The sequence below is a fragment of the Chiloscyllium plagiosum genome, chromosome 34 (genome assembly GCF_004010195.1).
Source record: "Chiloscyllium plagiosum isolate BGI_BamShark_2017 chromosome 34, ASM401019v2, whole genome shotgun sequence".
NCBI lineage: Eukaryota > Metazoa > Chordata > Chondrichthyes > Orectolobiformes > Hemiscylliidae > Chiloscyllium > Chiloscyllium plagiosum.
Genome location: NC_057743.1, coordinates 7,228,912 through 7,255,638, shown reverse-complemented (window position 1 = coordinate 7,255,638; position 26,727 = coordinate 7,228,912). Strand labels below are relative to the sequence as shown.

Genomic DNA, 26,727 nt, shown 5'->3' with positions numbered 1-26,727 from the left:
CCCCTCTTGATTTTGAAAACTTCTATTAAGTCTTCTCTTAGCCTTCTCTCTGCAAGGAAGACAGTCCCAACAGGTCATCAACATAAACTAACAAATACTAAGTTTCATTCTTGCTCAATACTGAGTTTGTATTATCTTACCTGAGGGAGTGACTGGGATGCTGAAGATCCCTCTGTCACCCGTTCGCTAGGAAGGGAAGAAACGAACCAAAATACAATGAGAGCATAGTACTGCAGATGCTGGCAAGCTGAAATAAAGAAATGAAAGTGGTGGAAGCATGCTTTGCAACTGATGAGAGGTAGAAATCAAGCATTGTTTTTACTTCCCTGTGATAAAGTTGCCACCAAAATGCAATCAGGCGTCTTTAACAGTTTCATTCCCTGACATTGTCTAAGTTCATCAACAAACGTAAAATGGCCACTTGAGTTTAGATATTTCAGTGTTGCTGAGACTTCAGCAGTAATACTCTACTTCCACAAAGCATGGAGGCTGGGATGAAGTGGGAAGAGAAAATTGATGGCAGAGTTCCCTGTGGGTGCGAAGTGATGGTTCTATTATAACAGCAAGTCTTCAATACAGAGCTATCCGGGAACAGGTATTCCCAAATAGAGTTGAACTGCCACTATTATTTGTTTGTCTGCAGTTATCCCATTCCCAGCATTCTTCATCTCAGTACTTAACTACAGGCCTTCCTACGAGCAGAACATTGCTGAGGCAGGTTAGTGGTCACCGTACATCCTCAAAAATGACTTCAATCCACCAGGTAGGAGTTTCAGTGAGTAACAAGAAGAACGTTTCCTATTTCTGTTTAGAGAATAATTTTTCAGTGAGTCACCCAGAGGAATTGGGAAAATTTGCTTCCGTTCGTTGTTATTGGCTAATCCATTTCAGGCACATTTCCTTTAAAACTATATTTACAGCTCCATGAGATTCAAACAACATCTCTGTAAGAATAAATATCTACATGAAAGAGATATCCAATTGTATTAATTTATTATTTGAAAATTATGTTTAATATCACTCAATAAGATTCTTCTTTTGCCTGTTACATACATCAGGAACATTGAACATAAATGCACATCCCTGTTTTGTTCAGCTTTCTCATATATTGTTATTCACCAATCCTATTTCTGCTGCATATTTCACTGAAAGAACTTGCAGGTAACATTCTGCTCAAAAACAATTCATTAAGATACAGTCACAACAATAGTGGCCCTGTCATTTGGAAAAAATAAAATTCACAAGAATGTCAGAATGTTACATGTTTCTTTCATTCTCAAAATACTTTTATGACTTCCTCATCACCATGCGTTACCAAGTGTACTCCTCCCCCATTCTCCAGCATATCCCAGACTTTATGACGATCCTCCCTAGATAGTCATCTTGCCCACTGCGGCCCAATGTGTTCAGTTGAATTCTACCTGCACTGCAGCTTGTATGAGTCACCGTTTTCCTGATCAGTTCTGGGCCTTTGCCAGTCCTACTTCAGTGCCACTGCAGCTTCACACACTATCTTCTCTTCCATTCACGGCTTGTCCCGGTCATATGTGAGCCTCAGGTTTTGCCACTTACATCTTTCTTGCCTTCTTCTCACTCCAGAATTCAATACATGCTCCCTTCTATCTCATTTTGAAAAGAAGTTGCAATAGATTTTCTGATTGTTTTCAAAAACCTTGTTGTTCAAGGAACCAATTCATGCACTTAAATTGTAAGCATGTTAATTAAAACTTGCAGCAGTTTAATAGAATTTTTGCTGAAGTAATCATTTTAAAACAATGGAAAATATCTGCAAAATAACCAAACCTAATCAGAGACATACAAGTCAAGTATTACATACTGAAGTTTAAAAAAAAAGTTATAGAGAAATTTTAAACAAATTATAAATCTGGTTGGTATTTTCAAATTATGTTTACCTTTTCTAATCCTTAAACAAAGCCCTACATGGTAACTATAGATATTGTTATCATAGTATGAGCCATTTATAACTGTCTTATAAAAGTCACAAGGGTACAGAGTGTACGTTTGGACTGGAAAATAATGATGCATAATTTGAGTTTTATAACAGTTTGAACCCAATATGCTTTGAAGCCAACTTTGTTATGGCTCAAATAGGCATGAAAATGAATCTTTGTGTGTAGGATGTGATAACAAATGTAGCACAATAGACCTGAATGATTCCTACAGACCTGCCTCAATTTAAATTGTACTGTACTGTGGAATCTGACAGCTACAGAAGAGCTATGAGGCAATATGATAATCTGAAGACTTCTAATGAGGCATGCCTTAACTCGAGGAAATGACAGGGCAGTCAAAGGAAGTGTTGATGAACAGCAAATGCAGAGGATGGTGTCATATACATAGGCCATCAAATACTGGTTTGATTCTTGCCCTGTGCTGAGTTTTTCTTGCATGAGGTAGTAACTAAGATGCTGAAGATTCCTTTGACACCTGTTAGCTAGGAAGGGAAGAAACCAACCAAAATTCAATAAAAGTGAAGTATCCCACCCCCTGACATTGCCTAGATTCACAAATACAAAATGGCCACTTGACTTGGGATTTGGTATAACTGAGACTTCAGATTCTACTTCCACAAAATGTGGAGGCAGAGGTTAAGGTGGGAAGAGAATATTGCAGATAGAGGCTCCGTGGCTACTAAGTAACGATTCTGTTATAACAGCAAGATTTCAACACAGAGTTGTTGGGAAACAAATTTTCCCAAATAGAGTTGAGCTGCCACTATTATTTATTTGTCTGCAGTTATCCCGTTCCCAGCAGTCTTCATACCGGTACTCAGCTACAAGTCTTCCTCTGAACAGAACTTTGCGGAGGCAGTTTAGTGGTCACCGTATACCCTCAAAAATGCAGGTAGGAGTTTCAGTGATTAACAAGAAGAACTTTTCCTATTTCTACTTTGAGAATAAGTTTTTAGTAAGTCAGGTGGAGGAATTTGAAACATTTGCTTTGTTCAACATTATTGGCTTCTCCATTTCAGGCATATTTTCCTTTAAAACTATCTTTAAACCTCCATGAGATCCAAATAATCCCTTTGAACTGGAAATATCGACATGAAAGAAGATGTCTGATTGTGTTAATTTATTATTTGAAAATTATATTCAATATCTCTCAATAAGACCTTTCTTTTGCTTGTTAAGTACATCAGGAACATTGAACATATATTCAAATTCCTGTTTTGTTCAGCTTTCTCATTTATCATCACCTATTGTTATTCACCAATCCGATTCCTGCTACATATTTCACTGAAAGAGTTTGCAGGTAACATTCTGCTCAAAAACAATTCATCAAGATACAGCCACGACAATAGTGACCCTGCCATTTCAAAACATAAAATTCACAAAAATGTCAGTATGTTACATTTTTTTTTCATCCTCAAAATACCCTTATGACTTCCTCATCACCATGCGATACCAAGTGTACACATCCCCCATTCCCCAGCATATCCCAGACTTTATGACAATCCTCCCCAGATAGTCATGGATCATCTTGCCCACTGCTGCCCAATGTGTTGAATTGAATCCTACCTGCACTGCAGCTTGTATGAGTCATCATTTTGCTGACCAGTTCTGGGCCTTTTGCCAGTCCTACTTCAGTGCCACTGCAGCTTCACACACTATCTTCTCTTCCATTCACTGCTTGTCCCGGTCATAGGTGAGGCTCAGGTTTTGCAACTTACAGCTTTCTTGCCTTCTTCGCACTCCTGAAACTTGCACCAGAATTCAATATGTGCTTCATTCTATCTCCTTTTGAAAAGAAGTTGCAATAGATTTTCTGATTATTTTCAGGAAACTTTGTTGTTCAAAGGAACCAATTCATGCACTTAATGTCATGGAGTTGTACAAAATGGAAACAGACCCTTCGGTCCAACCCGTCCATGCCGACCAGATATCCCAACCCAATCAAGTCCCACCTGCCAGCACCCGGCCTATATCCCTCCAAACCCTTCCTGTTCATATATCCATCTAAATGCCTCTTAAATGTTGCAATTGTACCAGCCTCCACCACATCCCCTGGCAGCTCATTCCATACGCGTACCACCCTCTGCGTGAAAAAATTGCCCCTTACGTCTCTTTTATATCTTTCACCTCTCACCCTAAACCTATGCCCTCTAGTTTTGGACTACCCAACCCCAGGGAAAAGACTTTGTCTATTTATCCTATCCATGCCCCTCATAATTTTGTAAACCTCTATAAGATCACCCCTCAGCCGCCGATGCTCCAGAGAAAACAGTCCCAGCCTGTTCAGCCTCTCCCTATAGCTCAAATCCTCCACCCCTGGCAACACCCTTGTAAATCTTTTCTGAACCCTTTCAAGTTTCACAACATCTTTCCGATTGGAAGGAGACCAGAATTGCATGCAATATTCCAACAGTGGCTTAACCAATGTTCTGTATAGCCACAACATTACTTCCCAACTCCTGTACTCAATACTCTGACCAATAAAGCAAAGCATACCAAACGCCTTCTTCACTATCCTATCTACCTGCGACTCCACTTTCAAGGAGCTATGAACTTGCACTCCAAGATCTCTTTGTTCAGTAACACTCCCTCGGACCTTACCCTAAGATTTGCTTTCCCAAAATGCAACACCCCGCATTTATCTGAATTGAACTCCATCTGCCACTTCTCAGCCCATTGGCCCATCTGGTCAATGTGTAAGCATGTTCCTTAAAATTTGCACCGGTTTAATAGCATTTTTGCTGAAATAATCATTTTACTGCAATGAAAAATATCTGCAAATTAACTAAACTTAATCAGAGACATACAAGTCAAATATTACATGCTTGATTTTTAAAAACTTGTTTTAAGGAAATTAAATACAAAAAATGATATAAAATTCTCCTTGGTGCTTTCATATTATGTTTACTTTTTAATCCTTAAAGCTTTACATGTTAACTATGGATATTGTAATCGTAATTGGAGCCATCTATAACTGTCTCAAAAGTCAGAAGGATAGAAAGTTTACATTTGAACCAGAAAATGATAATGTATAATTTTATCCCACATTTTAAAGCCAACCTTGTTAAGGCTCAATAAGCATGAAAACAGAATCTTTGTTATAGGATCTGATAACTAGTGTGGTACAATAGACCTGAATGATTTCTACAGACCTGCCTCAATATTGTGCTATACTGTGGAAGCTGACAACTACAGCAGAGCTATGGGGCAAATGACAGCCTGGGGACGGAAGAAGACATCTAATAAGGCATGTCTTAACTGGAGGAAATGACAGTGTAAAACCTATTAAGGAGTCAAAGGAAGTGTTGATGAACAGCAATTGCTGATGAGGGATCAGGGACAGTAATAATGGAGGACATGATCAAGAAAATAATAAGAAAGGAATAAATTATTAACGCCACATATCAGAAACTGGCATGAAGGCATCTAGGTCAGAGATTAGAGTAAGCTGAAACTGAAAAAAGATCCAGGGCAATTAAAAAAGGGAGGAAGAAAAAAGGGACGATCACAACTGACAGTTAGAAATAAATGAAAGTTAGATTTGCAAAGAAGGTAAACTTTGGTAGTAACATAGGGATATCTGGGAGTTGGGGCAGCTGCAAGCATTATGATATGCTGTACTTCTGCTGTGGAGCGTTACCTGGTGAGACCACGGGCTCGTGGAGCTCAACAGAACCTTCCGAGGCCCTAGATTAAAGGGCATCCAGACAGCCACTTCACTCTGTAATCCCTGGGATCTTGACTCAACCAATTCCTGTCACCACCACCAGCCTTGAAGACAGTCGAAAAGCAGTACCACACCTTTCAAGAGAATCTCCTGTTAGCTGTGTAGAAGTGAGAGGAAGTTCATTTCTCTATGGATGGCTCAAGACAAACTGGCTACAGTGTTGCAAGATGATGAATGATTTGCTATGCTCTGCTGAGGTATGGACCACAGTTTACTCAATGTTTCATGCTGCAGTAAGTGAGAGTTAGCAGTGTGGGATTGTCACAGTAGAGGATTGTCAACAAGAATTGGTTGTCAGGCATCTCCATTAGATGCCCCATTTTCAATCAATATCTGTCATTTCATTGCAGCTACCAATGTGGCACTACTGCCTTCTCGGTGGTACTGCCAAGACTCACACTTAAAAGAAGCCACAATACTTCAATATCACAATACACTATCAGCTCATTGACAGGCCTGAGTGGTGCTTAACTGGACAGTGACAGGCCATCCCCGTGATCACAGGCTGGGGTGGGGGAGTAGTTCTGTTGGATGGAGCTGTCACTTGGAAGGCTGTGGCAGCTGCTGGTACGATACCCACCCAGGGTCTATTATATTACCACCAGATCTAGGCCATAAGTAAGTGACGGCTGGAGCAGGGTCAATGGGTACCTCTATTGGGCAATAAGTGCTGTTAGACTGTGATAAAGTGATAGGCTTTGCTTATTATATTTCCAACATTGTGTGCCCATGTAAGATCCTCATCTGATGGTGGGGCAGGAAGGAGCTACATGGTCTTCCCAACTCTGACTGAATCAGGGTGAGGGTACACCAGCCTCCTGCCTGATTAAATGCCTCCTGCACTGCTAAATTTATCACAGGAAGAGTACGTCAAGTTCCACTCCATATGACAATGTCAAGGTTGCAAGCGTTTCCATTGTGCTCCTGTTGGGTGAGGCGCTAGAATGATTAGACTACTGGTCAGATAGAAATACACATGGGCTTCGTCTTTATGGCTTTGATTGAGCAGGGAAATAATAAATGCTGTTTTGTGAATGGAATAAGAGACAGAATAAATTATTAGCCTGCTTATCTCAACGGTCGTGGTTGAATTTTTAAGAAGATATTTAAACAGATTAATGAATAAGTGAAATGACAGACAGTCTTTTTTGTCTATATTTCTGCATTGGATATGGGCACCACTGGTCAAGCCATCACTTCTTGCCCATCCCTAATTGCCCTGGAGAAAGCGGTGTTGAGCTGCTGCCTTGAACTGATGTGTCAATAGGGTGTGGGTACACCCATAGTGCGTAGGGAGTTCCAAGATTTTGGTTGAAACTTTATGGGATGGCGTTTTTACAGGGGGCAGGATGGGAGGAGGTGTAGTCCAGTTCCAAGATTTTGACCAAGTGACAGTAAAAGAACCTTGTGTGAGTGGGTGCTGCGATGAGCAGAACAAATCTGTTTGAGAAAGCAAGTAGAGATTAATTGGCTGCAAAATATGCAGGAACAGAATGATGTCATATCAAATACTGTGGGAACGTAACCCCACCCCACCCATGGATAAGTTACCGAAAGTGGGATGTAACTGAGTTACATAAGATCCCAGGGTTGATTAGTACCTTGCACTGGCTGGTCTCAACCACAGTGGCAGAGGATATGCAGAAGCTGACTTCAGTACCTTGACTCAGCAGGGGGAAGCTCCAATCTAAACTTCAATGCTAATCACTGCTTATTGACTCAGGCAAGCAAGAGCTTAGTTGGGACAGGATCTGCCTTGGCTGTGATGCCTCTGTAATTAAATAGTCGAGATTCGCCTGAATGAGGTCCTGGCAAACAACTGGCCAGCATGGAAAGATATTCTGACATACATCAATGCCTTTAGAGGTTTGGATGTAAAATGTCAAAATCCCATACTTCAAAAATATTTCATTGTCTAGCATTCTGACACATTCAGTGGTTGTGAAAGGTGCTATACAAATGCAAATATATTTTTAAACGTTAACTTGATACAGTTATATGGTGAGTTTATTCAGAGCTACCACAAAGCTATATCTGCTAAAGTTGCAGAGGAGTCCCAGGACTGGACGTCATGTGACTATCAGGCAGCAGTAATGAAGTCAAATGCTGAACTTGCACGTTCCTTGAATTTCACTCTGCATTAGTTTTAACTGCAGTCATATCTAGTTAAAAATGTACTTGATAAATCTCTTGAACCCCTTGGCACTTTTCAGACTTATCCCAGGGTTGACATCAAAGTTCAAAAAGTGCTGATGCTCCCAATCTCCAAACGTGTATTTTTAAACAATTGGGAAGAGAGCTTTGTGCAAAGCTGTAGTCATGTATGCATGTACACGTGCTACTGACAGAAGCAAGGTACTAACCTGATGGACCGAGAATGCAGCTGCGAGTATCAGTTTGGTAGTTAGGAGGTATATTCAACCACTGGAAAAGCCCAGCCTTTTTGAAAGTTGACAATCAGCTACGTCCAATTGAATGGTCATTGATCATTCAATATGACCACATTGAGTGAGATACAGCAATTCTCTACCAAACCAATAACTTTTTTTTAAGATAATTATCGAATTTCTTATCGAAAAAATTTGCTCAACAATATTTCTGATAGTTCAAATTAATGAAAATTCTGTTATGCTCCTTCAGATTCCATGAGCTTGTGTGAATATCACTGCGGAGATATAGAGCATCTATGATAAATGAGCTGGATGTTGGATGTAGTTTGCACCATTAATTACCATCATGCAATAGGACTGCCTAGCTGGAAAACTTTATAAACAGGGAATTATTAATAGCTTGTTGTTCCCTTCTTACAATGTTACCTTTTCCTGAACAGGAATCGAGAGAATGCAAAATTAGGTTGTGTGAAAGAATCCTGAATACTTTTCTGATGGTTGGTTAGTTGTGCAGTTTCATGTACATCAGCATGACATTGTCATTAAAATTATGTGCAGTCGATTTAAAGGGACACCACCACGTAGAAATGCAGTGCAGGGAAAACCGTCAGAACTTTTAGATACAAAGAAATTGCAGAATCAACGATGACCAACAAGATTATCTGCTGTTGGTGTTGTGACGGACCAGGCCAGACCCCTCAAAACATTTCAAAAGAGTAGCCCACACCCTAACTTTGCTAGTTGTTTTAAGCAGGTGTGAAGTGGATATTCCAGGAGCTAGTCAAACCACTTAGTTTCAAACAAAACAGAATTTATTTACAAGATTACCAAATGAAACACAAACAGAAGAGAACGGAATACCGAATAACTTAACAGAGCTGAAAACCCAACAGATTATCCCAATACTTGCAACAATCCCTAAAAATGCCCTTTAGCACAAAAGAAAAAATCAAGCACAGGGACTTACAGGAGAGATGTCAGGGAGAGAATTGGCAACACCCTCTTCCACATAGCTGTTTCTTGGACCAGCAGCCTCAACCTTGCCTGACTGCCAAAACCAAATCAAACCAGGGAAAAGCTGAGCTGGGAGGACTGGCCACTCCCCTTTATTGTACAAGTGTTTTTTTAACAACTTGAAAGCCTTTAACTGAGGCAGTATCTGTTAGCTATAATCAAATTGACCCTAAAATCCTTCAAACCCAGTCTGTGTCTTTATAATCTCCTGGAAAAAAAAACCCAAAGGAAACATAACTTTGTTGAAGGAGAGCATCATCATAGCGTGGCAAGATAGCATTGCCTTAATTCTAAAAGTAGCATTGCTTTAAAGGTCACAGTGAGGCTGCACTTTCCTCCTGTTCTCAGTACTCCTGAATAAGTCAAGTATTGAAAGTTCACATGCGTCTGATACCTGAACATCTCCAACTATGAAATATATACCAGTTTCCCATCACTCACCCATCTGCAGTCATTGACACTGAGAACGTATGTTGACATCCAAATGCTGCACCTTACCCTCACCAACCTATCAATGTTACCAGCTTCAAACCCATCTCCCGCTTCCCTCCTATCTCCAGCCACTTCAGTTACATCACACAAAAATAAAACAAAAAAAGTGCAGATGCCGAATATCTGAAACAAAAACAGAAATTGCTAGAGAAAGTCAGCAGATCTGGCAGGTCTTTGAAAAAGGGTCACTGGACTTGAAATGCTAACTCTATGTTCTCAACCTCGCTGGTACAACTGGTGGAAGACAACATCATCAGCATAAGACTAAAATACTTAGGAGAAGAAATAGGCCATTCAGCCCATTATGTCTTCCATTCAATGAGATAATGGCTGATTTGATAATTCTGAACCAATTTCCTTCCTGATTAAAAATGCCTACCTCAACCTTGAATATACTTATTGACCTAGCGTCAACCCATCTTTGCAGTAGAGAATTCTAATGATTCACAACCCTCTGAGAGAAGAAATTCCTCTTCATCTCTGTCTTAAATATGTGACTTCTTATTCTGATATTATGCTCCCTGGTTTGAGCATCCCAAGAACCTAACAGAGGAGATGGCTGTCTGCCGTATGGAGCTAGCTGAATAAAGATTTTAGCATCCAACATTGCTGAGAGCATTGGGAAATGATGGTATGTTCCAGTCTTGTGTCCTTTATAGCTACAGGCTCACCCTAATCCTACTAACTGATGCCTTGAGAAAGCTGCTGATGATGTAATTATCAACCTTGTACTTCTCACCTCACTCTTTTTTTTTACCCTCACAATAACCTTCCCCATCTTAGCTTGTGCTTTCAGATGCCCAAGAATACCTGTCTGTCCAGACACAGTAGTGCCAGGAGGAGCAAAGAAAGCAGCAGAACAGTGCTGATAAAATGGCCCCATGTTTTGATCTGACGTTAGTTCAGTTCTAGGCATGTGTGCTCTTTGGCAGTTTGATTAGGGATCAGATCAGGCTAGAGGTAAAGTCTGGCTACAAATTGGCAAACAAATGGTACTAATGTCTTTTAGGGAAGGAAACTGTTGCCCATAATGGGTCTGGCCTACATGTGGCTACAGACTCGCATCAATGTGGTAGACCCGTAACTGCCCTGTGGGCAATTAGGGATGGGCAATAAATGCTGCTTGGTCAGCGATGCCCACAACCCATAAATGAATAAATTTTTAAAAATGTGGCATAGAGCTTGCCCTCCCTACAGCCTGGGCTCCATATCCCTATCATCTTGCAAACCCAGTGGACTGCCTGTTGTAGCCTATGTTTGGACACTTTATCCAAAATTGAACCCATCCATGTGAGAATGTAACAACTGCCAATTCTGGAGTTCAACTCTTCCAAAATAGCTCTGCTTGATACTTTGTTGAAGAAAAAAAAAGCTCTACATCCAATTAGAACACTGGTTTTGAAATAATACAAGTGAGAGAAAAAATTTGCAGCTTCAGGTTTTTCTTTTCTTGAATGCATAACTAATATAACATCCTGCATATTCATTATGAAAATTGCAAAACCCTCATTGGTGAACCACATTTCCACCCTTCAAGTCTAGTAGCAGCAGTCAGTTAAATGGTGACAATCTTGTCAAATAATAATCACCATTGCTTTCACTGAAGATCGAACAATCAAAATTAGCTTCTAAATGATATCAATGCCAGATCATGGCAAAGAAGCACAGGAAAGTATGGATCACAAGCCAAGGTAATGATGCAAGTCATTAGGAAAATACATACACCCTATATTCTTTAAATGGTGAAAAATTTTCAGATAGACCTATTTCTTGTGTATTTCTAGGAACCTAGAGGCAGCATTGATCATATACCCTTTGATGCTGTAGAGTCCCATGCCATTGAACAGCTACAAGAATTGCCTTTCACACCAATGCAGGCACCAATCCTCACCTTGATGACTGAGTCTGAACGGTAAGAATCCAATTCGTATTGGAGTCAGTCTGAATCTTTACAGTATTAAACTCTAGAGGAAGCTGTGTAACTTCGGAACTATTTCACTATGTTGTGGCTGGGACTGGCTGGTATAGAGTCGTTGAATGTGGTGCTGGAAAAGCACAGCAGGTCAGACAGTATCCAAGGAGCAGGAGAATTAAAGTTTCGGGAATTCCTGATGAAGGGCTTAAACTCGAAACATCGATTCTCCTGCTCTTCGGACGCTGCCTGACAGGTTGTGGTTTTCCAGCACCACGCACGTGACTCTGATCTCCAGCATCTACAGTCCTCACTTTCTCCTGGCTGGTATAGAGTTTTTTTCGGCCACGAGGATCTAATAGGTCTTCTGAAATGGACTCCTAGTCAGTGTTAGAGTTTATCCACCGTCAGCTAATGCTTGTAAATAGGAGCTGTGCTGATATTCATCGAGAAAATGAATGTTTTGAGGTGTTAACAAACAACACTTGGTTTCTTTCATGAGAGATGAGGAATAAACAAGAAGTGCTTGAGAAATATCCCTAATGGGAGTATTGATGGAGTGAGCTTTCTTGTATTCTTACATTTGAGCAGCCTTTAAAGCCTTTTAGATTAAGGGTGGACATTTGGAAAAACGATGGTTAAGCCAGCTCCATCACTCCATTTATTTAGTAATTCTTGACTCAAACGAAAACTGGTTCTCAGTTACTAAAGTCAGTCAAACAAATGTCTGAAAAATAGATTTTGGTTTTATGTTAATGACTGCAGAAGATGTGCAGCACCTTGTTCAACTGCACAGATGTTGGACGGATATTGTTTGCTAAAATGATGAGTTACCTAAGACCATTTTTAAGTCAGACTTAATGCGGAGATAGGTATATTGTTGTAATAGTTCACTTTGTTTGGAAGATGAAATAAAATATGCCAAGTGCTTTAAATCATTTTCTTTTTAGCTCTCTTGAGGAAGGGGAGAGAAGATTCATGAAACATTAACAATGGTTTTTCAGAAACCCACAAATCTTCAGCTGCTTTTAAAAATGTTATATCTTCATAGATACTTCCTTAATTGACACAATGGTGTCACACACCAAAACCAATCAATATCTTTAAATGTTTTGCTGTAGACTTCCTGGCTTTGCAGTTTGGTAAAATTAATTCAAATCAATCTCATCTGACCCAAAAGTTGTAGTTCAGTGTAAACAACTCACAGGGGAAATAATCAGTTCCTGCACTTAAATGTTTTGTTCAAATTTTCGTAGATTTTCATTCTTTCTGAGATCCATTTTGTAAAAACAATGAACTGTCAGTGTCTCTTAGCAAGCTCCTTGCAACCTAATTATTGTGTAATGCAAGTGAGTACTGTACTCACCTCTGCATTCATTGCAAAGATGGAATTAAGATTACCAAGGTATTAAGTACACCTACAATGCTGAAACTTGTCAGTTGGAAATAGCTGGAGGTAAAGCTGTAAACGTTTGTGTCAGTTTTTTAATGGAATATTTTCGAGTATATTAATTTCAACAAATCTCTTCTTCTAAAATGGTGAAGCTAAGAATTTTGAGGTCATCTTTTCAGACACTATTAACATATAAAATGAGTGATCTTAAAGTTTCTCTTGAATGTGAAAATGAATGACCTAGCAGCAGTGTACTTGCGTTAGAGAATTTCAGCTAATTAGGATGCTGAAATGTCAGTTCATGCTTTAATTAGCCTGGGATTTAACACTGAATCTGATGGATGCTCCATGATAGCTAAATACAGCATTCATTCTTCATGAAGAGACAGCAATAGATATTTTTTTCTGCTCATTCTGCATAAGAGAGGAGTAGGATACTTTTTTGTTCAGTGCAGAAGTCAGACTGATTGGTTACTCATTGAAATTTTAGACAGATTATATGATCTCACTCATTACTTTAAAATCTTATTATTCCATTGTTCAATCTCACATGGCCATATATAAAAAGCAAAGCCTAAAATGTCTATTTCCCACTTAATTGCCTTTGCCATTTGCTCGGAAATATGTTGTCTTGTGCCTTTGGTGTTGGGTGTGCAAAGTGCACTGTACCATCTACCTATCATATCTTGTAAGTGAGTGGGCTACGTGCTGTGACTAGGCTTGTCCCTGGGATTGCCTCCGGGCATCAACAGTGTTGATGAGGTTGTGCTGTGGCATTTTCATCCTCCTATCTGTCAGAATGATTCCATTCGAGGTAGTTAGCGAGTTTGGAAAAGATTTGTAGCTCAGGTTGAAGTTCTGGATGTAAGTTTGCTCGCTGAGCTAGAAGGTTCATTTTCAGATGTTTTGTCATCATACTAGGTAACATCATCAGTGAACCTGTGGTGGAGCACTGGTGTTGTGTCCCGCTTTCTATTTATGTGTTTAGGTTTCCTTGGGTTGGTGGTGCCATTTCCTGTTCTCTTTCTCAGAGGGTGGTAAATGGAATCCAAGTCGATCTATCAACAAACAGATTGACTTGGACCCCATTTACTACCCTCTGAGAAAAATAACAGGAAATGGTATCACCACAGGAAATGACATCATCAACTCAAGGAAACCTGAACACACAAATAGAAAGCAGGTCATAGCACCAGTGTTTCACTGGAGGCTCACTGATGATGATGTAGTATGGTGACAAAACATCTGAAAACGAACCTTCCAGCTCAACAAACAAACTTACATCCAATTTGAGGTAGTTTCTGTGTTAAGGCTCTCCATATTATGTCCATCTAGCCTAACTGGAGCATTGCCAAGCTGAAAATCAATGAACCATTCTTGAGAAGGAAGATTGTCTGCTATGGTACTGGCCAGTTGAAAAAGGCCAATTGTTGTTGGTTGAGTAATTTTTATTTGATTGGAGTAAGACACAACATGAACAGTAATGCCTATGTTTTTTCTTTTAATAGAATTTTACAGGATTATGAACCAAACACAATTTTTGTGATTTGCTTCTTAAAAATAACCACAATCTAAAACTTTGGGGTGCTGTGGAAACAAAAGCATTGCTGACTTTGGAAGAAAGAAGGTGATGATTTCATCAAGGAAAGAAGTGTATTATGTTCAGTGGAATGAATTCTGAAGGTATTAAGAGGAAATGTGTATTTGCGTTTTCTAGATAACATGTCAGGAGTGACTAAACCCATCATTAGGCAGGCTCCTATCTACAAAATACATGGAACAAATGAATAAAAAAGCATTTTGTGGCCATCAATGCCTTCAACCGCTGAATGAATGCCAGAGAAATAGCTTTCCAATCTGGGACATCAGGGGATAATTTTAATTTGTATATTCTTAATAATGTAATTGGCAGGTTATGGGTCCAAGCTCCATTTCATAACTTGACCACATAAACACAGACTGACAATTTGCCGCAGTGCTAAGGAAGTGCTGACACACAGGTGAAATATGAAGCCAAGGGTTCACCTTCCTGTTCCAGTGCATGTAAAAAAAATCAGATTGCCAAAGCTGATAGGTAACAATTATCCCTCAACTTAGCTCATCAAATAGAAGCAGCTTACATGTATAATTGCCAAATATCAGCAATCAAGCATCCAGCGTATAAAAATGCTAAACACATTCTAGCATGCTTTTAGAAAAAATGCAGCAAGACAAGTAGGCTGCAGAACTGCAACATTGAGCTGAGAGTTCTAATCTGTGTTTTTACAATGTGCTGAATATTGTGTACAGCCCACCACCTACTGTCCTCAAATGATGGAAATGATCAACATCTGTTATCGAAGGGCACCTTGTCATGCATTTCAACAGAGACTCCCACATTTGAGAAGACTCTTGGTTTCCAATTGAGCAATTGCTTCAGAGAGAGAGAGCGAGAGAACCTATCTCTCCCCCCCTTTACGTAGATGCATAAGAAATAGAACAGGAGGCAGTAATTCAGCCCAACAAGTTGCTCCCCCATTCAACTCGACCATGATTAATCTCTACCTCAGTGCTATTTTCCCACAATATCCTTGCAGCCCTTGATGTCTGTAGTATCTAAAAATCCATCAAACTCAGTGTTGAACATATTCTATGATGGAGGTGCTACTGTACTCTGGGGTAAGGAATTCTAAAGATTCAGCAGCCTCTGAGTGAAGAAATTTCTCCTCATCTCATCCACCTCTTATTATAATTCTGCATTCCCTTAGTCTAAATTCCACAGCCAAGGAAATGTCCTTCTTGTATCTACCCTATTGAGATATAAGAATGTAAGAAATAGGATTAGGAATAGGCCTTTCAGCCTCTCAGGCCTGCCCCACCATTCTGTAATGTAATATCAATCTGCCCAGGCCTCAATTAGTATTTCATGCCAGATTCTTATAGTGTGCAACTCCTCGATATTTCAAAGATCTATCTACCTCCTCCTTAAATACTTAAGTGATCTAGTCTCCAAGATTCTCTGGATAGAGAATTCCAGACATTCAATACACATTGAGAAGAAACTCCTTCACAGCTCAGTTTTAAATGAACCTCCCCTTATTATGTAACTATATTCCCTAGTTCGGATGCCCCAGTAGTGGCAACATTTTTCCAACATCTACCCCATTAGAATCTTGTGTCTCAGTACGATCACCTCTCTTTCTTCTGAAATCTAATGAATAAAGGGCCAACTTGTTTAGCCATAAGTCATCCCCATCATCCCAAGAATCAACCTTGTGAATTTTTTTTGAGCTGTGTCTTATGCCAAGATATTCTTTCTTAAATATAGGGGCCAAAACTGTATGCAGTATTCCAGCCATGGCCTCACCAATACCTTGTGCAGCTGTAACAAGACTTCCCAATTTTAAACTCTAACCTCCTAGAAATAAAAGCCAAAAGTCTATTTGCCTTCTTGATTAATGCTGCATCTGTGTGCCAACCTTTTGTGTTTCATGCACAAGAATACCCAGATCCCCCTGTGTTGTGCTTTTTTGGAGTCTCTTTCCATTTAAATAATAGATTGCCTTTTGCTTCTTTCTACCAAAGTGCACGACATCCCATCAAACTTTCCTCCATTAAACACCATCTGTCAAGTTTTCACTCACTCATTCACCCGATCTGTATCCCCCTGAAGATTCCTGATGTCCTCATCACAATGTGCCTTGCCACCTATTTGTGTATCATCAGCAAATGTGGAGATGTCTCATACTCTTTCCCTCCTCCAGATCACTTATATAAGTAGTAAATAATTGAGGGTACAGGACTGATCCTTATAGCACTCCATAATTACGTCTTTCTAACCTGACTAAGACCGTCTGTTGTTTGTGTGTTAACCAATCCTCTATCCACACTAATACATAACCAACACTACTGTGAGCTCCTATCTTGTGCAATAACTTTTTTATGTGGCATCTCATTAAATGTCATCTGGAAATCAAAATATACCCCATGTTCCACTTTATTAATTTTGCTTATTATATTCTCAAAGAACTCTAACAAATTTTCAAACATGATTTCTCCTCTTACAAAGGAGAAAGTGAGGTCTGCAGATGCTGGAGATCAGAGCTGAAAATGTGTTGCTGGAACAGCGCAGCAGGTCAGGCAGCATCCAGTGCCTGACCTGGATGCTTCCTGACCTGCTGCGCTGTTCCAGCACCATTTTCAGCAGCTTCCCTCTTACAAAGCCATGGTGACTCTCCATGATTGCATTAAGCTTTTCTACACTTCCTGCTATTTCTTTCTTACCAATGAACTCCAGCATTTTCCCAACACGGGAGTTTAGGCTAATTGGCCTGTAGTTATCCTGCTTTCTGACTCCCTTTCTTTTTGAACAGGGAATCAGGTTGCACGTTTTCCAATCTGTTAGAACCCTCCCAGGATCCAATGTGTTATGCAACAATACCTCCACTGTCTCTGCTGCCACTTCCCTTAAAACCTTTGAATGCAGACCATCAGGACCTGGTGTGAGTCAAAAAGTGTGGTGCTGGAAAAGCACAGCTGGTCAAGCAGCATCCAAGGAGGTGGAGAGTTGATGTTTTGGGCTTAAGCTTTTCACCAGGTCCTGATGACAGGTCTATCTTCAGTCTGATTAGTTTGTCAAATATTTTGTCCACTGCTTGTAAAAAAAAAAGAACAAGAGAAAATAGATTTAAAGTGTTGTGCAAATAAATCAAGGTGATGGAATAAAGACTTTTTCATGCAATGAATACTTAGGCGATGTAATGCATCGGCTCGAAATGTAGTGGATGCGAGTTCACTTGGGACATTCAAGAGGGCATTGGTTGGTTATTTGGATAAAAATGCTATGTATGGATATGGCCAAAGGCAGGAGATTGACACTACAGAATAGAACTGGTGCATGATGGAAGGAAAGACCGCCTTCTGTTCTGTAGCAAGCCTGTGACAGAAACTGATAGATACTTTTATAAGACCTGTCGTCTCTTTGGTACCTTACTTATCTGATATCTTTGGGATGTTTGCAGTGTTCTTCACTGTGAAGACTGAAGCAAAATATTGGTTTGAATTTTCTGCAATTTCCCCATTATTAGTTCCCTATTTGCATCCTCCAAGGATTCAATTCTCACACTCATGAGCTCCTTGTTTTTATATTTCTTGCAAATTTACTTCCACAATGAATTTTCTCCCTTTTAATTTGCTTTTTAGTCATTTGATGCTGATTCCTAACAATATTTCTAATCCTCTGGCCACCTCCTATTAGTTCTCTCTGTCTTGTATTCTTAGTTTTGATTGAATATTCACCTTTGTTAACCACAGGTCGTTCATCCTTTTCATTGAGTTATTTTTTCAACCAGAATAAATGTTTGCTAAGTGAGATGGAATGTTTGTTTAAATGTCTGCCAGTGCTCATCTACTGACACTTCCCGCAGTCTGTTTTCCCAACCCACTTTAGTCAATTTGTTCTTGTAACTACCCCGGGTTAAGCTCCAAATTGCTCTCCTTTGAACAAAATTTGAAATTCTGCTGCCCACCGGAGGTTGCTAAGTTACGAGATCTCTTATTAATCCTACCTCAGTACAATGAGTAGATTTTAAAAAAGCCTAGTCCTGTGTTGCTGCAATAAATAATCCCTGATGTTAAAGGGAGGGATGGTTCATTTCCTGTTTATAAAGCATCAGATCACCTTGTGAAAGCAAGCAAACAAAACTTTCAAGACAGATAAGAGACTTTCTATGACTTTAATTGCTTTACAAACATGGTTTAGAAGAGATGGGGGCATATGTGCTGAAAGTTCTCCAGCAACAGCCTCAAGACTGTATTTTCCGGTCCACACCTTCTTGTGTCAGTTGAAGGGACAATTTACCTCTCCTGAGGAAGAAGAAACCTTCTAGCAGGACAGGTTGCACCAGTTTTTTCTCAGTAAAGTATCTTCTGTGAACCAGAACATTCCAGAAATCAGTACCTTGAATTTTGTCACAAACTCCGAAAGCTGAACTGTTTATTCCATTAGACCAAGTCTAACTGACTCTCATCTAAATTGAAGCCTCATTTGAAGATCTGATCAGTTCAACAACAATTAGCATTGTGATCTCTACAATGGGAAATTGACTAGCCTGTCTTCACATGTTTTACTCTTTGATTTCAGGCCCCTGAGCCATCAAAGCATTTCTGCCATTTGCCTCTTTTGAAAACCTGTGTCATCCTTGCAGTATGTATTGTCTTGTCTGTTGTATGAATGTGTGTTTGGGATAAAAGTGATATAGTTTAATTCTGAATAGTATCTTAATTGTGAAATAGTTTTGTCACTTATTGTAAGAACAAATTACTCAGCCATTAGAATTACAACACCAGATTTACAATACATTTTGGAATGTTCTGAAAGACAATAACCTTTGATGTAAATGTCTTTCTGATTGCTGCAGTACTGCCATTTGTGTTGCCTCTGTGAGCATTTGTTCAAAATTATGCACATTGTAAAAATTCATATGATGTTTTGTGGGATTCTTGTCAGTGACTGTCTCCAAATAAGGAGTGGTGGTTCTCAGTACATAGCTTAGCAAGAATCTTCCATTGCAGAGCAGGACTAACTTATTGATCAATTTAGGATAGCTGACAGTCTTATCCAAAAATCCCCCATTCATCTCAAAGTGCTGACAAATTGTCAGCAATGCCTTTGAGATAATCAATCACAGCTCAACCAAGTGAGCTAGTATCCTTGAATCACCAATATTGCCAGCATAATTATTTGATGTTGTAATCTTTTAATAGACTTTTCTATTGCCTGCTATCTGTACACTGAGAGAGTGAAGGCTGTGAGATGCAGATACTCTAGACCAGCTAGTCACTTCTCCTTTAGCTGGCAGATTGTAATCTATTAAATGTATGGTCTAGGTACTTGCTGTTGCCTTGAACAGATGTATGCGCTGTTAAAGCTATGCATTTTATGAACTTGCAGGTAACTATTAGTTTCAGCTTATGTTTGCTGTCATGTTGTTCAGGTTTTGCTTTCACATGCAGACGGAATGGAAGTGCACCAGTGAAGCAGAGACTTAATTAAAAGGTTCAGTAATTTTAAATATTTTCCCTCAGTTGCACCATAAACCACTGTTGCAGAAGATGCTAAAATCATCCGAGTTGACCATGTGGAATATTCAAACCTTGGAAAACCTATTGGAAACCGAATTTGAAAACCAAAACCTCTTTCACTGCTTGTTTCTTGCAGAGTCAGTGCATTTACAGTTTAGGATGTGCACTGCATGGTTATGTTATGCAACTTGATTACAGTCAAATCACCAGTGAAGATGTACATGATTTGGTTTCAATATGTTACATCTTCTCTTTCTATTTTACACCTTGTGTATTCTACAGCTTATAAACATCTAAAACTTGAGTCAAAACTTGACTTAATTGCTAAATGAAGCCGACTGAATGTAAAAAGTATTGTTTAAAAGACTGTAGATTTGACACTTGAGTGTTTCAACAGTTCTTTAACCCTTCAGAAAGCTTTGACAACGCTGGGACTCCAGCCGAAGTACATTCACTACTACTGCTGTCAATCAAATGAACATGTACATTTAAATATCCAAAATAAGAAAGAAGAAAGTAAGAATTCACTTACCACCTATCTGCCATTGGTCTTGATTCCTTTTCACTTCTCTATTTTGGTCCCTTCACGAAAATGAGCAAAAGGTGATTGAAATATTATCATTTTGAGCATCAAGCCTGTCCGAATGGATTTCACAATAATTCAATGTATGTGACACACTTTGCAATGTTCTGAAGGTGAAGCAGGATTTAACATTAAATACAATTGTTTCTTTCTGGTTCTTGGGAAACTGGCATATTTTGAGTCCCTGAGAGATTTTGCACAATATTATACATGTTGGAAAAAATAATGTGCTATTTTGTGGGATTCTGCCAAGCCACCTGACCAAGCAAAAAGGACTGGTGCTTCTCAATACATGGAATCGCAAGAACCCTCTGCTATAGAGCAGCAATAACTTATTGATTGTGCTGTTGACCTTTATCTGAGTTTTGGATTACAAATCATGTTAAATGCTCAGACTTTTACTGAAACGATATGACACAGTCATTGACAACCTGTGAACTGGAATGTGGCATAAGTTCCTCAAGTGTTTCATTTATCAGTGGCAGGAAAATAATTCATAGAATCATATAACCATAGAATCCCTACACTGTGGGAGCAGGCCGCTGGGCCTATCGAGTCCACACTGACCTTTTGAAGAATATCCCAATCAGACCCACCCCGCTACCCTATCCCTGTTACCCTGCATTTCCCATGGCTAACTCACCCAGCCTGCACGTCCCTGGACACTAGCACAATTTAGCAATAACCAATCTGTCTAACCTGCATGTCTTTGGACTGTGGGAGGAAACCGGAGCACCTAGAGGAAACGCATGCATACACACAGGGGAATGTGCAAACTCCACGTAGACAATCACCTGAGGTGGAATCGAACCCAGGACCCTTGCGCTGTGAGGCAGTAGTGCTAACCACTGAGCCACTGTGCTGTCCAAGGGGGCATGGGGGATGATCAGAGGCATTGTCAATGATACAGATTTTAAAGAAGCTTTTGGAAGCAGGAAAGAGACATGATGGATTATCTATTCCCATGCCTTGTACAATGTGAGATTGAGGGCCTTTTGGTACCTTGTGGATAGAGACCCAATTTCTTCCCGTTCCTTCAGAGAACCTTGGAAATCTCTGTAATATTGAACCATTGTTTTGAGTTCATTTTCAAACAGTATTCCCCAAAGCATTCCAGTCCTTGCTGCGGCAAGAATGCATCTAAACTTTATTAGGTTCAGGCTAGCTTCAGGTTATGCAGGCTCCCTTTGAGTGCTGCATGCCTTGAGTATACTTTCCTTCACTCACCTCAACCATTTAACTGTCCCCTTTGAGCTGGCCTGCATCGTGCTATCATTCCATTTAGCAGCCGGCATGATATTTGTGGGCTGCCTTTGTCAAAAGAAGATGGTACAACTTGATTGCTACTTGTGTTCCCTGCTTCTTATCCAACTGTTTTCCCCTAAGTCTATGATACAGAGCCCAAAATGCTTTGATACGGGAGTGTGGAATGCACCATCCGAGTTTGTGATTGAAGCAAAGCATTTTGTTTTATTATCACCATTTAAGAATCCATTATATAACGTGATTTGAACAAATGGAAGACCCATTCCACTGGCATCAAGTCATTGCAAAGAGGGAGGGACATAAGGATGAACAGGAGTTATTGACAGTATGTATGTGGAACGAGGTCTGCAGGTGACATTGCATTGAGGAATTCTTCTGTCTATCTGCTTTTCCTTCCCATCATTGCTCCTTCTAGCAAGAGAATGTTCCATTGCTGGTAGAGGTCCCAGTGAACTGCTTAGCTCCCTTACTTAAGGCCTTCTATCAAGGTCTCTATTGTTGCTGGAGGTCCCAGCAGCAGGATGGAAGGAAATGCTGATAAATGGGTATGGGAACAACTGAGTTACTGCTCCTATACTTGGGGAGAATATGCACCATTTCAGACTGATTGAGTCAAGGGGGCGTGTTTATGCATTGTCATTTCTGTATAATTCTATATAATTCCAAGAAAATTGGATAAAGTAGGAAAGTAGCAATTTAATTTTTCTTATCCAGTCAACAGCTGAAAATTAGGGCACATTTTCAGATGATGCTTTGGTCATCTGTCCATAAGATCAAAAACTTATGTACTTTGAGGAATTTGAATTGTTGACTATCTTGAGAGATCATGTTCAAATATGATCCTTCCTGGAATCCTCACCCAATGAAACAAATGGGTGTGGTGCTGGTTAATATATTTTAAGAGTTCCCTATAAACAAGAGTGAATGTTAATCAGACATTCTAAAAAGGAATTGTAAATGAACTGCAGAGATTAGTTAGCCACACACTGACAGTGATTAAAGGTCATTTCACCTGGTTATTGCAACCTTTATTTCGAGAGTGATGAGATCACGAAGAAGAGTAAGCTCTTATTTAAATGTAATGGATCACTTCTCTTGACAATTTTATGGGAACAGCAATTGAACTTGTGTGAATGGATTAGCTGGTGCATTAAATTTGTTTTGGGAAAGTATTTAATGAAAGCATTTTCAAAAATATTAAGGCTCAGGAAGTGCATGGTGAATTAGTTTATTGAATTGAGAAGTATCTGGAGAAAGCAGAAAATGATAAATGGAAGAAATTTTGTTGTGGCTTGACATGAATTAGTGGAGTACCCTAGAGGTCTTTTCTGAATCCCCTGCTGTTTGTGATATTTATGAATTTTCGGTAGTATTGACTGCTGGGCTAAGTTTATGAATGATTACCAAAGTGTTCTCAATTAATCACGTGGCTGGGTTAATTAATGACAGATCAGTTTTAATGTGAATAATTGAAATTGGACTAGAACAAGAAGCGTGAAATGTATGCATTAAGTGTACTTTACAAAATGGTTTGATTGTGAGAATGTGAAGTCAAGGGAATTCCAGTGATTCATACATGGAATGCTGAGGATAGTTTCTGAGAATAATTTCTGGGATGGATTGCTACCTAAATACAGGTCTTTATAATGCATTTGCTCCAAATATCCAACCAGAAAGAAAAAACTTGCAAGACTAATCAATGTACCTACATATATTTCAAAGATATTTAATGAATCAAATGGACCTTGTCACCTTGTATCAAGCATTCGTGAGGCGAGACCACATTTGCTATTTCTATAGGTTGTCTGTCAGCTCGCTATTCAGGGAAGATATCCTTGGATGAAAAATAGACAGTAACTCTGTTGACCACAGGTACACCACTGACCATTGAATCTTGACGCCATAGTCAATTACATATTGGTATTCATGTCCATGGTACTTCAGGTGGGCAAGAGACATTGTCTGGCTATATTGTTAGTGTTGGAGAACTAGATGGAGATTTTTTTAAAAAAACCTATAATACACACATTCATTTCTAAATAGCCTCTGGGTTGTCAAAATGTGGAGTTGGAAAACGCACAGCAGGTCGAGCAGCATCGCAGGAGCAGGAGAATCAACGTTTCACCAGTCCTGATGAAGGGTCCTGCCTGTGATGTCAGCTCTCCTGCTCCTCTGATGCTGCTGGATCTGCTGTGCTTTTTCCAGCTTCACATTTTATCGACACTGATTTTCCAGCATCTGCAGTCCTCTCCATCTCCAAGTCTCCTGTTGTCAACCACTCTGTGAATAATTCCAACAGAGAAGACCCAGCTGTATAAATTTTCAATCCTCTGTTTCCTTAAGCAGTGGTACACAGATATCCCTTGTGTTCAAACACATTTTAGGACAGATATTGGCAATTTTCTTTAATTACCCCGTACATGCATCTATACAGCAATATAACATTCTCGGCATATTAGGGACTTCCCATATCACTGGAACATTTTGACATGCAGAAAAGTGGACTGGGGAACAATTCTATCTTGATTTTTGATGTCCCCCCACAAGTTCTAATTCTTGTGTGACTACATGTTCATGAGAAATCCCTTTCTCAAAAGGGACTGTAATGGTTTTCTACAGAATTAGAGAAGAATGGTAAACTACTGGCAGTATTTTAATTTCAACTTCATGAGGCTACAGCTCAAGCTCCTATCTATTGGCTGCAACCTGACAGAGGAAGGAGGCAGGAGGCATTGAAAGTGAGGAGTGTTGTCACTGCCATCGATATCCAATGCAAATCTGCTGTCACTTAAGTCCCTTGAGAGGGTGATTAATAACAGCTTCAGGATCTATTTCCTCCTGCAGACACCAGGTTGTCTATCCATCAGGTAAGTATGTGCAAGCTGCATGTCAGTTAGAGACTGGGAGCTGCCTCAGTCTGCAATTATGTTTGCACGATTAATTGATTGGACATGGGTTGGGGAGTGTCTGCTGACACCCAACACACTGCTCTTGCTCCTGATTCCATCATCCTCCTCTCCCCAAAACCCTTTCCTTGCAAGAAATCCATCCCTCTCCAACAGCACCTACATTTGTCGCTGTGTTGCTTCCATACCCTGGGAGTCGAGGTAGTGTTGTTCCGACAGGAGACATAGCCACCTCCATACACTGCAGCTACTGGCAGGCAGGGCATCAAATTCTGGATTCCTCCTTTAGGAGGAAGGTGTCTATCTCAATGGGCTGAGGATGTGGCAGGTTTCCCTTCTGAGAGTGAGCATGATAGCTCAGTGCTTTTGCCAGCTTCACCTCAGACGCTAAGCTAAAGGAATCTACCTATAGGTTCTGGTAAACGTAGGAACAAGAATAGTCCTGTTCAAACCTGTTCCATCATTCAGTTAGATCATTACTGATCTCTATCTTAATTTAATCTATTCTCTTCTGTTTTACAACTTTTAATAACCCTGCCCAACAAAAATCTACCAATTTTGGCATTTTCAAATGAATCCCAGCGTTAAAAACTTCTTGGAGGAGAATGTTCTGAGTTTCCATTATCCCTTACAAGAAGAAGTGATTCCTGACATCAGCCTTCAAATCGTCTATCTCTACTTGAAAGTTTATTGCTCCATATTCTGGACATCCTCACCAAAGGTAACAGCTTCTGCCTATCTACCCTATGAACTCTTTTAATCACCTTAAGTATGCAAGGAAAGGATTTAGCAACATTAGTGGGAGCAATCAACTCTCCCTCAATACAATCGTAGAAAGTAGCTAAAGGAAGAGTGCAGCAACTTGAAAGATTGATCAGGGTCATGACTCAATTTGTTTAAGGCCCCTGAGAGGCATTAATAATGTACATGTGTTATTGGTTACACAAATTGACCGAGCAGTAAGAATTAGAAAAAGTGATTTTCTGATGTAGTATTAGATATGTTTAGCATACTTCATCAACTGCAATGAACGTAGTACTGATTAACTTCTTAAACATGAGGTGAGTATATATCAAGCTGAAGAGGGATTAAATGTTTTAAATTGAGATGGGGGTAATTTACTGTGCTATGGAATATAATGGAGCCTGACCTGCAAGGACCATCAGACTATTACCCTTGGAAGGTCAGGCAGCATCCAAGGAGCAGGAGAATCGACGTTTCGGGCATAAGCCCTTCTTCAGGAATGAGGAAGGTGTGCCAAGCAGGCTAAGATAAAAGGACCCCACCACCAAGGATATATTTCCCTCCCCTCCCCTATCAGCGTTCTGGAAAGACCACTCCCTCCGCGACTCCCTCGTCAGGTCCACACTACACACCACCCAATCTCCACTCCCGGCACCTTCCTCTGCAACCGCAAGAAATGCAAAACTTGCGCCCACACCTCCCCCCTCACCTCCCTCCAAGGCCCCAAGGGATCCTTCTATATCCGTCACAAATTCACCTGCACCTCCACACACATAATTTACTGCATCCGCTGCACCCGATGTGGCCTCCTCTACATTGGGGAGACAGGCCGCCTACTTGCAGAACACCTCTGGGACACCCACACCAACCAACCCAACCGCCCCGTGGCTGAACACTTTAACTCTCCCTCCCACTCCGCCAAGGACATGCAGGTCCTTGGCCTCCTCCATCGCCAGACCATGGCAACACAACGCTAGAGGAAGAGTGCCTCATCTTCCGCCTAGGGATGAATGCAGATTTCTCCAGCTTCCTCATTTCCCCTCCCCCCACCTTATCTCAGTCCCAACCCTCGGACTCAGCACCGCCTTCTTGACCTGCAATCTTCTTCCCGACCTTTCCACCCCCACCCCCTCTCCGGCCTAGATGATTAATCAAGGAACTCAGATGACTGTTTGGAAAAATGGTTTGATTTAAGATAGTCAGCATGGCTTTGTGAGGGGCATGGTCATGTCTCACAAGCCTTACTGAGTTCTTTGAGGATGTGA

The 26,727-nt window shown here is 40.2% G+C and overlaps 1 protein-coding gene across 1 annotated transcript in view; it reads left to right on the top strand.

Moving 5' to 3' along the window:
* Window positions 1-26,727, top strand: part of nphp4 (nephronophthisis 4) — a 431,885-nt gene that overhangs the window by 289,569 nt on the left and 115,589 nt on the right. The window contains exons 12-14 of the mRNA XM_043675534.1: window positions 644-763; window positions 2,758-2,865; window positions 11,381-11,508. Of these exons, the coding sequence (XP_043531469.1) occupies window positions 644-763; window positions 2,758-2,865; window positions 11,381-11,508 (356 nt within the window). The remainder of the gene's footprint in view (window positions 1-643; window positions 764-2,757; window positions 2,866-11,380; window positions 11,509-26,727) is intronic.